Genomic DNA, 13,754 nt, shown 5'->3' on the forward strand with positions numbered 1-13,754 from the left:
CAAATCTAAGGGCTGTCAATGTGACTAAATGCCTATGAATTACAATTATGAGCAACTTAAATTGGAAAGACCACATAGATAATATGTGGAGAAGGCGAAACAAAGACTGTGCTTTGTTGGCAGAACACTTAGAAGATGCGAAAAAACCACTAAAAAGACAGCCTCCATTACACTTGCCTGTCCTCTGCTGGAATATTGCTGCATGGTGTGGGATCTTTACCAGCTAGGATTGATGGTGGACATAGAAAAAGTGCAAAGGGCAGCTCGTTTCATGTTATCGTGCAATAGGTGTGAGAGTGCACTGATATGATACGCGAGTTGCGGTGGCAGTCACTGAAACAAAGGCAGTTTTGTTTGCAGCGAGATCTATTTACAAAATTTCAATCACCAACTTTCTCTTCCGAATGTGAAAATATTTTGTCGACTCCCACCTATGTAGGGAGAAATGATGATCATAATAAAATAAGAGAAATCAGAGCTTGAACAGAAAGATTTAGGTGTTCCTTTTTCCCATGTGCCATTCAAAAGTGGAATGGTAGAAAGTAGTATGAAAATGGTTCGATGAAACCTCTGCCAGGCACTTAAGTGTGAATTGCAGAGTAACCATGTAGATGTAGAGGCATATAAGTGTGATTTTTGTACATGAGGTAATCGACAGGGTTTGTAAATGGAGCTTTTCCCTTTTTTTTTTTTTTTTTTTTTTTCATTACAATGTAGTACCCTGTTTTATCCAACTAGTCTGATAAAACAGGGTAGTTGGCACAAGTGTAAAAAATTCTTTTCTGTGATGAGGCATTTTTTTAAATGTATGTTTTTCATGCCCAATTCTCAGTAGACAGATCGGACAATTACTCATTAAAAACTCAACAGATTGGTACACATAGTTCATTACATATGCCACTTTGTTTATTAAGTACCCTGCTTTCACCGACTCTCACCTACATTTGTACAATTCTTCTGCTGAACAATTTCTTAAATGTGGAATTTAAAACTTTGGCCTTCCTTTTGCTGTCTTCTACTGCCAAACCAGACTGGTCATTGAGTAACTGGATGGAAGCCTTACACCCGCTTAGCGATTTTACATAGTGTACATTTTCATTTTCTGGCATTTTTGATATTATGCCACAATAAAGAACCAGACATGAAATAATACAGCACTGGCACTCCAGTAAAACTGGTACCCTGAAAACCACACTGAGAAGCTTAACACCAGGTACTTCAGTGTGAAACGTGACACACCAATGTTCACTTAAACCTGGATTACACATTTTAGTGTGGGTTACAAAATCCTAATTCTCTCGAAGTATTCTCTTATGTGACATAGTGAAAGACCTCTTAATGTTGCAAGCATACAAACATATATAAATGTTCACTTGGAGATGACTATGCAGGAAAATTTGGTCAGTAGTATTGAATAAAATATTTTGTTTCAAATACATTTACAGCTTTCACAGAATTTTACAAATCTGCTTTCTGTGAAACACAATGTTTTTCAGTCATAAGATATGTTTTGATACTTACCTGGTATCTCTTCTAGGCTTAATGTTATTTATCAATTTCTGTTGTTTACATCTTAAATTTACAGAATTCCATTCCTCCGTAAATTATAGAATGACAGCACACTGAGTTCTATCTCTGTAGCTCCCCACATAGCCTTAGAGTAGAACAAAAACTGCCATCTGTATAGTTTTTCGCCTTCACAGAAGACCTTGTTAATTTGTTATACAATTTGAAATAATCATAAAATAACTTATTGTTCTTAGTTCTGGTGTATTTTTTCCCCTTAAGAAATTTGTATTAATTTTTACTAGCTTTTCACAGTGATGTGTAGAAGTAAACCCAACTGGAAATGCTACATAACAGTATTGCACAGCACAAATAAAAAGATCTATGTTAAAGTGACCACATAGTAAAATATTAGGGTGTAGAGTCTAGTTTTGAAGTCAATATTATGCCAAGGACTGCTTCCTCACTTTGCATTCCTTATCTGGATAGGATATGATAAAACAATTGCCCTACTACAGTAACTGTATTTTCCCTCCAAATGTGCCACAGTACTGCACATGGTTACATGATGCCCCAGTACACATGAAATTCCAAACAGAGCACAGGTCCTTACGTCATTGTAGCTGTGCACACTCAGCAACGTCTGTTTTCTGGCACTCTCTGACAGCTGTTCAAGCTAACCTAATGGCATCAATAAAAAAAAAGTTCTGCATTAAACTAAAGACAGGGAACTAATTACATACAGTGTCTCACAATATTTTGTCTTAGAGCGTGTCCTTGCCATAGTGTGTATTAATTACCCCTTCATTCAGTGCAATTGGCGCATTTGTTGTGTTAGCAGATTATTCAAACATTTCATAAACAGCAATCAGTTATAGTTTTACACAAAGATGTTAAGAAAATGTTAACAGATGTTACTAAATAGTTTCTAGCCATTTCATTGAGATTAAACCTGGAAAAACCTCACTATGTATAGTTCACAAACTGCAAGAGGTTCCCACCCAAAACATACGTAAAATAAGAGACATGCAGAGAGAGGAGATTGACAGTATTAAATTTTGAGGATTATAACTTAACAGTAAATTAATTTGGAAGTTCCCACAGAATTACTGATATATCCAAACAATCTTTATAATGCAGGGCAAATTTTGTCTGATTAAGATGATGTAAAGGATAAAATGTTGAAATATTTTGCAAACTTTCTTTCTATGTCATCCAGTGTCATATCTTGGGGGTAATCTACAGAAACCTGCCCGAAGAACTAAGTATCCTAACTTCATCTTCTAAGCATATTTATTGAAGCAATTCAACATTTATTCAAACAAATAGCTCAGTTCATAGACTCAGTTCTAAGAACAGAACAATCCAAATAACAATTTAAAATCACTAACATTGCTCGAGAAATTGTCTATTACTCAGAAATACAGATTTAAATAACTTGCTGGAAATCACAAAAAGTTGGTGAGAAGCCAAAAGGTTTTATTGATACACCACATTATAGTCTTAATTAGTAGAACCAACAGACGAATATATTATCTAATGTAAACTCTATGTAATATCCAGGGTTAGGTCGGGTTGTTTGGGGGAAGAGACCAAACAGCGAGGTCATCGGTCTCATCGGATTAGGGAAGGATGGGGAAGGAAGTCGGCCATGCCCTTTCAAAGGAACCATCCCGGATTTGCCAGGAGCGATTTAGGGAAATCACAGAAAACCTTAATATCCAGGTAACTGGTAAGCACAGTAATTCAATCTACCTTTACATCCATACTTTACAAATCACTGTGAACTGCATGGCAGAGGGAACTCCACATTGCACCAATTATTAGGGCTTTTTTCCATTCCACTCACATATGGAGTGCAGGAAGAATTATTTGCTTAAATGGCTCTAAAGACACTGTAGTTAATTTAATCTTGTGCACACAATACCTGTGGGAGTAATACATGGGGTTGTAGTATTTTCCTAGAGTCATTATTTAAAGACAGCTCTTGAAACTTTGTAAGTAGGTTTTCTCAGGATGGATGCATCTACTTTCAAGTGTCTGCCACTTCAGTTCCTTCAGCATCTCTGTGAAACTCTTTCCACAGGTTAAACGAATCTTGACCTCTCTTGCTGCCTTTCTCTGTATTCATTCAATATTCCTCATTAGTCCTATTTGATATGGGTCCCATAGATTTGCACAAAAATCTAGGACGAGTTGCACGAGTGATTTGTACACACTCTCCTTTGCAGACCAATTGCATTTCCCTAGTATTCTACCATTGAACTGATGTCTGCTTTACCTATGACTGAGCTAACATGATCATTCTATTTCATATCCCTATGAAGCGTTGTTCTGAGGTATTTGTATAAGATGATCTATTCCAACTTCTACTCCTTGATATTGTAGTCATAAGATGTTACATTTCTTTCATTTTGAAATGTGAGCTATATTAAATTTTTGAACAATCAGAACAAATTGACAGCATTTGCACCATTTTGAAATCTTATCAAGATCAGACTGGATATTTTGTGCAGCTTTTATCAGACAGTATTTCATTATAGATACCTGCATCATTGGTGAAAAGTCTTGAGGCTCCTGTTAATATTGTCTGCGAGGTCATGAATATACACCATGAACAGCAAGGATTCCAACACACTTCCCTGGACAAATATGAAGTTGCTGCTACATCTGTTGACGAATCTAAATCCAAGAGAACTTTTTGCATCCTCCCCACCAAAAAATCTTCAAACCAGTCACAAATTTCACTTACCACCCAATATGACAGTTCTTTTAAATATTAAGTATAAATGTGGTACTGAGTCAAATGTGGTTTGTGGGATTAAAGGGACCAGACTGCTATGGTAATCAGTCTACTGAGTCAAATGCTTTTCAGAAATTGAGAACTACTGCATCTATCTGACAACCTTGATCTATGGCTTTTGAGATGTCATGTAAGGAAAGCACCAGTTGGGTTTCACATGATTGATGTTTTTGGAATCCGTGCTGGTTGGCATCGTGAAGATAATTCTTTTTGAGATATGTCATTACATACAAGCTCAGCATGAGATCTAAGATTCAGCAACAAAATGATGCCATGGTTATTGACTGGTAGTTCAGCTGACCATCTCAGCTATCTGTCTTGTAGATTGGTGTGAATTGTGCTTTCTTCCAACTACTGGGCATAGTTTTTTGTCTGAGGAATTTATGGGCTAACACAACTGCAAATTCTGTACAGACTCTGATAGGGATTCCATTGGGCCCAATGGCTTTGTTCACTTTTAGTGGATGCAATTGTTTCTCAACACCACTGACATTGACATTAACATTTGTATTGCTTACATCTGCAGTGGTGCGAGAATTAAACTGGTGCAATACCCCTGGATTTTCCTTTGTAAAGGAACTTTTGAAAACAGAGTTAAGCATTTCTGTTTTTACTTTGCAGTTTTCAATTTCTGTTGGACACTAACTTTGGTGCTACTTTACACACAACCAGAATTTCTTTGGATTTTATGAAACAGCATTTGACAATACTCTGCTACAACAGTCATTGGAGGCTTCACACATTGCCCTCTTGACAGCCAAATGTGTATCATTCAACATCTCCTATCTCTAGCACCCTGCTTTGTTTTACGTGTATGATGCAGAAGTCCATTTCTTTAGAAGTTTCCTTATAGTGACTGTATACCATGGAGGGGAGGGGGGGTTATCCTCCCATCACACAGTTCTACTGTATACATATCTCTCATGTGCATTGTCAACTATTCCTCTAAACCTGATCTTCTACATGCTCCTCTCCAGAACTAACAGTTTTGTGTTACTTACTGACATATGATACTACTGCCTCTTTACCTAGCTTGCCTGAAAATAGAAATCATCCTATTTTAGCTGCCTTTTGTATTTTGGTAATCACTGTTACTACAACTGTCTGGTCAGGTATATTTGCTGCCATTAGATCCAATATACACTCCTGGAAATTGAAATAAGAACACCGTGAATTCATTGTCCCAGGAAGGGGAAACTTTATTGACACATTCCTGGGGTCAGATACATCACATGATCACACTGACAGAACCACAGGCACATAGACACAGGCAACAGAGCATGCACAATGTCGGCACTAGTACAGTGTATATCCACCTTTCGCAGCAATGCAGGCTGCTATTCTCCCATGGAGACGATCGTAGAGATGCTGGATGTAGTCCTGTGGAACGGCTTGCCATGCCATTTCCACCTGGCGCCTCAGTTGGACCAGCGTTCGTGCTGGACGTGCAGACCGCGTGAGATGACGCTTCATCCAGTCCCAAACATGCTCAATGGGGGACAGATCCGGAGATCTTGCTGGCCAGGGTAGTTGACTTACACCTTCTAGAGCACGTTGGGTGGCACGGGATACATGCGGACGTTCATTGTCCTGTTGGAACAGCAAGTTCCCTTGCCGGTCTAGGAATGGTAGAACGATGGGTTCGATGACGGTTTGGATGTACCGTGCACTATTCAGTGTCCCCTCGACGATCACCAGTGGTGTACGGCCAGTGTAGGAGATCGCTCCCCACACCATGATGCCGGGTGTTGGCCCTGTGTGCCTCGGTCGTATACAGTCCTGATTGTGGCGCTCACCTGCACGGCGCCAAACACGCATACGGCCATCATTGGCACCAAGGCAGAAGCGACTCTCATCGCTGAAGACGACACGTCTCCATTCGTCCCTCCATTCACGCCTGTCGCGACACCACTGGAGGCGGGCTGCATGATGTTGGGGTGTGAGCGGAAGACGGCCTAACGGTGTGCGGGACCGTAGCCCAGCTTCATGGAGACGGTTGCGAATGGTCCTCGCCGATAGCCCAGGAGCAACAGTGTCCCTAATTTGCTGGGAAGTGGCGGTGCGGTCCCCTACGGCACTGCGTAGGATCCTACGGTCTTGGCGTGCATCCGTGCATCTCTGCGGTCCGGTCCCAGGTCGACGGGCACGTGCACCTTCCGCCAACCACTGGCGACAACATCGATGTACTGTGGAGACCTCACGCCCCACGTGTTGAGCAATTCGGCGGTACGTCCACCCGGCCTCCCGCATGCCCACTATACGCCCTCGCTCAAAGTCCGTCAACTGCACATACGGTACGCGTCCACGCTGTCGCGGCATGCTACCAGCGTTAAAGACTGCGATGGAGCTCCGTATGCCACGGCAAACTGGCTGACAGTGACGGCGGCGGTGCACAAATGCTGCGCAGCTAGCGCCATTCGACGGCCAACACCGCGGTTCCTGGTGTGTCCGCTGTGCCGTGCGTGTGATCATTGCTTGTACAGCCCTCTCGCAGTGTCCGGAGCAAGTATGGTGGGTCTGACACACCGGTGTCAATGTGTTCTTTTTTCCATTTCCAGGAGTGTATTTCTATCATGAGTAGCCTTTCGAACAATCTCTTCTAGGTTGTTCTCCATCCGAGCACGCAAGTCGCCCAGTGTGGCGTCGAATGAAATAAGACTTGCACTTAGCAGCTGAACTTCCCCAGATAGGGGCCCTCCCAGTCAATGATGCCATACGCTCATTTCATTTCATTACATTTCAGATTGTTCTCGAGAATGCTTTCAGTAATGTTTAACAGTATCTGTTGCTAAGGCCACCATCTACAAAACTGTCACTTTCCCAACTGATTGTTGGATGATCTTTGTAATTAAGCACTGTAAACCGTTTTCTTTTGATAGTGTTTCCTACAGTAGCAAAAGAATTATGTCTCTCACTTTAATACATACACATTTGCAGGCTTGTGGTAAATTTTGTGCTAATTTGCAATTGAAAAAATTCTACATCCTTTGCACCATTTACCTTAGGATCTATGGCAAGAACAAAATCAGTATATCAGTTCTTTTGTAAGTAACATGTTATGAACTTGTTTTACTCTTCGCTATTACTCTGGTTGAATGAACATTATAAATACTCTAATCCATTTTCCTGCATACCTCCTATATCCAACATACTCAATAATGTTTTACAGATTTTTAATCTTTATTTGCCCAGGTATTGTTCCAATTTACCAAGTCTTTCAGTTGCAGATTAACTAAAGTGGAGGCCCAAGAAAATGAACAATTAATTTCTTCCTCAATCCCATCTGAATAATCACCACTAATACCGCTCTTTCATGGAAAAAAAGCTTTCTTCACCTGTACCAATCTACATCTTGTGTCTCCCACTCATCCTCATGTAATCTTAGTTTTTCTACAGTAGAGCTGTTTCACTACTTCTAGTATCACACCTTCCCCAGTTTTTATATCAAGCAAGTGCAAATTTTCTTTTCTGCTACTCTCCATTAATTTTGCCTTACCTTTGTTTATACATAGCCTGAATTCTATGCTAAGTACTTTTACCTTTTCCTGAAACCCAAGTTATTTTCATTTGGAATGAATAGTGGCGGCATTTAGAGGAAAGTTTCTGTAATGAACTTACCAAATAACACCTTCACAAAAATCTTATTTGAAAAACAATACTTTATTGTTATCAAATTTATTAATAATAACTAATAAAAATCCCACTGCAGAAAGTCTTTTCCTTGGCCTCTCTACATATGTCTTGCAAAAACTAAAAACATGAGTACTGTTTCAAGAAATTCATATACAAAACAGCATACACATCAGGTTTACAATGCCAGGTAACAAAGTAATATCTAAATGAGCTCATCTCAAATTAGACTTTTAAAAATCAATTTTGGTAAATAATCTTTTTTTCACTACAGAACAGCACTTTTAAAAATAAAAACATGTATGTACAAATCATCTACAGGAACTTCAAATAATGTTACACGTGTGCGTGCACACATTTAAATCACATGTCCAGAAAAGTTGAATTAAAATTGACCAGAATGGAAATGACACCTCATGGGATGTGAACACAATGGGAAAATATTTTAACACATTAACTAACAGAGGAAAATTTATAACAATACAAGGACAGTGAATGCAACCACGGAAGCAATTCCTAATAACAGAGAAGAGTAACCGAAATACTGCACGAAAGCAGTGTACACATGATGCAACCGAGGTAAATAATTCCTATGTACATATTTATATATTCTCCATTTAGTAATTAAATATCAACTTTTCTCTTTAATAAATCCAAAGTACATTCTGCTGAAAGGGGCACTCTTATTTCATGCCACTTTCCTGCACAACACAAAATGAACAATTACATATAACCAAGTTACGAAAGAGGAGTTTACAATATTATTTTTATCATTATTTGCAATAATAAGAATAATACGTATTGTAATTACACATAAAGTTATAAACAGCAATCTCTTTTTACACGCATGTGCTCAGCTAGTAACAACCAAGCGAGCGAGTAAAAATAACATCTTCCGCACACTGAGCTGACTCACTGGTGTTGGACTGTTTCAAGAATATGTATACAAAAATATTAACCAAATTTACATTCTGATGTAGGTGATTCTTCATCTATCTGAAACAGCCTACCTATTGTCAACATCTACAGGTGCAGTTCAGTTGTTTTGTTGACTATCTTCGGTATGTAGACGAATCCCTTATCTTCCTAAGCTTAAAGACATAGACAGAAAGACAAAGAGAGATCAACAAACAGGAAAAGAGAGTGTGAAACAAAGACAGTTGCAGAATGAGAGGGAAGGATGAGGCACGTGAGATGGTTAGGACAGGGGGAGAAAGGTGAAGGTTTCCCAAATTCTAACTACATACCCTTATTTTATCTAAATCTTCTGTACACCATTTACATTCATGCTTTGGTTTCATAATTACAACAACAACAATAACAACAAAAACAACTGCTGCAGAGGCATTGTTACCATGAAATGTTGTTCAGTTTCAGCAGAACAGTGCGGCTAAACTCCCTCAGTCCATAGTTCACAACCTCAAGTACAAAAGATAATTGCACATTTGCTCACAGAAAAATACACTCTTGACAAAATGTCACAGAGTTTCCCAGTTCCATCATCTACATCAACTCCTAAGTGTTTAAAAATATGGTGGAAAAACCACACATTTTAATCTACATGTGCCTATCTGCTGCAATTTTGAAGAGCAAGAGTGCAGAATAACACACAGAATAACTGTAACAAACAACTTTGTACTTCATCATCACATAACAACAGACTTTCCAACAGCAAGAGCTTGAGGATGCCGTAGAAAAGGGAAAGGGAGAGTGCTGAAATTTGTAGTGGGATTACAGTTATTAAGACAACAAATAATGACAAGTATGAAACTGCTACATTAGTTTTAACACACTACACAGAATAGTTCATTTCTAAATGTGATGAGTTCATATAAAATCTTGAGAGACATATATAGTAAAAAGTTTAACATTTCTTCACAAAATTAATTTATGCTTTAATTTGCCTTTTCCCCATGGATGAATCAAAGGTAAAACTTTCAAAACTAAATGCATTAATTACGTTCTTCAAAGAAATGTCAACATCCATGTCTGAAACTCATTTGGTATAATGCCATTTGCTACAGAATTGTGGATTCCACTGTAAATCACAGAAAGGCTCAACAAAGTACTTATTTACAGAAAGTGAAACATGATGCAAATAAATAAATTATTTTATTATAAAAGTATTGTTGCTGTTATCGCATAGCAACTTCTATTTATAAAACCATTGGGAATAACATTAATCAACAGGTCAATGCCTCTGGACAGAGTTAAATAAAACTACGCCTCAGAACTGATTACCCCAAAATAAAAGCCACAGTATATGCACAGTATAGGCAATTTTCCCCCTTGAAATTAACAAGCAGTATGTGACTTTATTTAAACCTTCTGTTAAACAAAAATGATAAGTGTTGCACACACAATTTAATTTACAGAAATTTATGAAACAATAAACAAAACTGGAGTTTTCCTTAAATAGTACCATAAATTGCCAGTAGCAAAAATAATTTTCACATGTCTGTAACAAATGCAACCCATTTATGTCAGTGCACTTGATCTAGAGCCCAACTGATCAGTGAACTGCCTAAAGTAGCACTTACAAAGAAAGCATGATGATAAATTTTATCACTGCTACCTACACCAAAAAAATGAGACTTAAATTACTTTTACCAATCGTATAATAATAAAGGTAAAAGTAATGTTCCAAGAAGTTATGCCCTTTGCATTTTATAGTGTCAGAAAATTATAATATCACTAAAAGAAACATATTTTGAAAGTGGTCAAGGCATAGAAATGGTTCACATTACATCTTCCATGGGCTGCACACGTTAGACATGAATATTTTTCACTGAAACAATACTGTGCACTGCAAACATTCAGAAGATGACAGCCAGTCACAGACATACACTGATTTTAAGATTAAAATATTTTTTCTTTCATTTATTTATATTTTTAAGGGTGAAGGGGAAGGGCACAAAAATGGAAGAGTGCAGCACGGAAGGCTTGATGTACACCTTTGTAATACAGTGTGGCAGTATTATTTCTAATTTCTGACTCTCAATATACAAATTTATTTCATAAAAACAGTCACTGATTTCTTAATGAGAAAAAATATTAAAATAGAACTAATCAATACCAATGCACTTTATTAAAGCAAATAAAAATGCTTGGGTGAACACGTTTCTCTTCCTGCTTCACTGCTTCCGTTGAGCATCAGTAAACAGAGCACTTTTGTCTTTTCCTGTTCTCCAGCACTCCTCTACTCCACTTTTCCCCACCCAGCAGTCTGCTGTGGAACTGTGCCTCCAGCCAACATGTGGCAGTGCGCGATAAACACTTAGAAATCCGCACTCACACGTCAAGGCTCGGATTGTAGCACCTCATGTCTCCCTGAGTCTATCTTCACCGCTCTGACCATGCTTTCATTCTGACAGCAATTTCTGGAGCAGGGACGATTTATGATCAGCTGGACGTGGAGACTCCTCCGTAGGATTCTGAAACAATTGCAAAGAGCAAATATTTCAAAACCATGTCTAATTTAATAAGAATGATAATTTGCTGCAGTTTAAATGACTCAGTGTCACCCTCAACTCAATTGACATATACCATTAAATCAAGAAACTTATTTCGTACTGATACTGTGAATGTAACGTACACTTGTATCACAGGTTACAGCAAGTACAAATTTCCTAAATTTTGAAATTTGTTCTCTATAGCAAGAATAAAGCAAATTTTAAAATCCAAACAGTAACTGGCTGATGCAACCCACGTCATCAAGAAAGATACGGAGCTTTTACTGATGACCAGTTTGAGAAACATAATCCAATGATGGAAATGAAAGACAGGGTAGCAACTACAAACTGATAAGCAAGGACAGTTATTTTGTGGTTTTGTACACGTATCAGCAGTACTTGAATTTCGCCTCCTGAAGCTATGTACTTGCCAATCATTCTGACTTATTGTTGAACTATTTTGGTGATAAGATGACACTTATCGAAAGTCTTTTGGAAGAAAAGGTTATGTAAATTCTTTAAAATATTTTGCTCTGAATGAAAACAGATCAAAAAGTTATCTCAGCTGAAGTCTAATAAAACCCAAGCACAAGAATTTCAGGACTAGTTTACATGCTCTAAGGAATGCTTGCTTTGCAGACAATATATATTGTACTGCAGTAATTAGTGACATTTCTGTCCATCTCCGTTGTGTGACAATAAAGCTTGAATGGAGTTTATCAAATGAATCATCATGTTTCTTTAATTATAGTGTCACCTATGACAGGTTCATGTAGAGACTGAAGTTAACCGCCCAGAAGAGGACCGCAGCAGGTCAGTCAAAACACCAGCAATTTAGTTGCTGTAGTGTTTTATAACAACACGACCCGATACCAAAATTATTTTACTCAAAATTTCATGCAAAGACTGTTCACCCTGTGTGTGACTCTTAAGAAAAGTTATTCTTGTCCTACATTCCAACAATATTTCCAATAGCTATGGACCTGAAAAATTTGCATTTATAATAAATGCTAATACATATGTGAATTCTGCCTCAAACTGCTAATGTGAAATTGCTCAATCAGTGCTACTTCATAGTGAATTGTATACAGAGGAACCATAATAAATGATTTAGATGGCAGAGAAGAGACGTACAGTTAGGCCAACAGTGCCCTCTTTTGTGTGACACAACATTCAATCAGCACAGAGCTGCTGTACTAAGCGGTGCAGCTATGCCTCACCGACATCAAAGAGTGGAGTATCGGCATGCAAAAGCATTCAAATGGGGTGGAATGATTGATCCCTAGGAGGCGGGTGTTTTGTTCCGTGACACTGCAGCTCACATAGGGCATGCTGCATCAACAGAGAGTAGTATGTGTAGCCATGGAGCAAAGAGGGCCGTACACAGTGTCAATAGTGTACTGGACAAAACAGTGTGACCACAGTACAAGATGACCACCATCTTCTTTGTTTGATCGTAAAGGACTGAACAGAATGATCTACAGTGTCAGCACGACATTCGAGCACTCGAGCTGGACTAGTGGCACACGTGCCACTGCATCAGTTTCCACTAACCAGAATCCACCATCGCCACTGACTGCAAGGGGCAGATGAACACTGTCATTGGCATGCTGGAAAAATGTAATGTTTTTCAGACAGTCCCACCTCAACTTGTCCTACAGGAATGGCTGCATACATGTTTGACACCACCATTGTGCAACAAAATCGAGCAGACTGTACTATTGAGCGGCATAGCGTCAAATGCCAAGTGTGATAGGTTGGGGCACCACTGCCTATAACGTGCCAGTTCGCCTCCTACATCTTGAGTGCAGTCTGAACAGCTATTGCTACATCAGTGAGGTTTTACAGCTTGAAGTGCTGCCCCTCCTGCATGCTGTTCTACATGCCATATTTCAGAAGGACAATGCCCGGCTGCCTGTGGCAAGGAATGTGCAAGTCTTCTTAGAAGAATGATGGGTACCACTGTCCCCTGGCTTGCCAGTTCATTTGACATGTCACCCATCGAACACATCTGGGATATGGTCGGTCACCAACTTGTTCATTCAGCTCCTCCTCAACCACAGCTGATGCTCCGTGGATGCGCCTACAAGCAGCATGATAATGTGCCTACAAGTCGCATGATAGAGTAGTCCCCAGCAGCATATTCAAGCACTGTTTCATTCCACCCCACAATATCTAGCGGATCTGATTGCAGCATATGGTAGTGCTATTCCATCCTGAATTTCCACAGTCACAGTGCACGCACAGGCCCGTAATGCTAATCATTTATGAAGTGTCATGTCCCTAATCAATGGAGTAAATTTCACTGTGATCACGTCTCTCGGTCCTGGTGTTCCACTATTTCAAAACAGTAGTGTGTGTCT

The 13,754-nt window shown here is 39.0% G+C and overlaps 1 protein-coding gene across 11 annotated transcripts in view; it reads right to left on the bottom strand.

The window, feature by feature from the left end:
* Positions 1-7,948: 7,948 nt before the first annotated feature.
* LOC126481335 (nuclear receptor coactivator 3-like) overlaps positions 7,949-13,754 on the bottom strand; it is a 309,936-nt gene continuing 304,130 nt past the window's right edge. For all 11 annotated transcript variants that reach the window (XM_050105013.1, XM_050105020.1, XM_050105012.1 and 8 more), the window contains one exon: positions 7,949-11,373. In XM_050105013.1, coding sequence (XP_049960970.1) covers positions 11,302-11,373 — 72 coding nt within the window. In that variant the 3' untranslated portion in view covers positions 7,949-11,301. The remainder of the gene's footprint in view (positions 11,374-13,754) is intronic.

This window comes from Schistocerca serialis, chromosome 5, assembly GCF_023864345.2.
Source record: "Schistocerca serialis cubense isolate TAMUIC-IGC-003099 chromosome 5, iqSchSeri2.2, whole genome shotgun sequence".
Lineage (NCBI taxonomy): Eukaryota > Metazoa > Arthropoda > Insecta > Orthoptera > Acrididae > Schistocerca > Schistocerca serialis.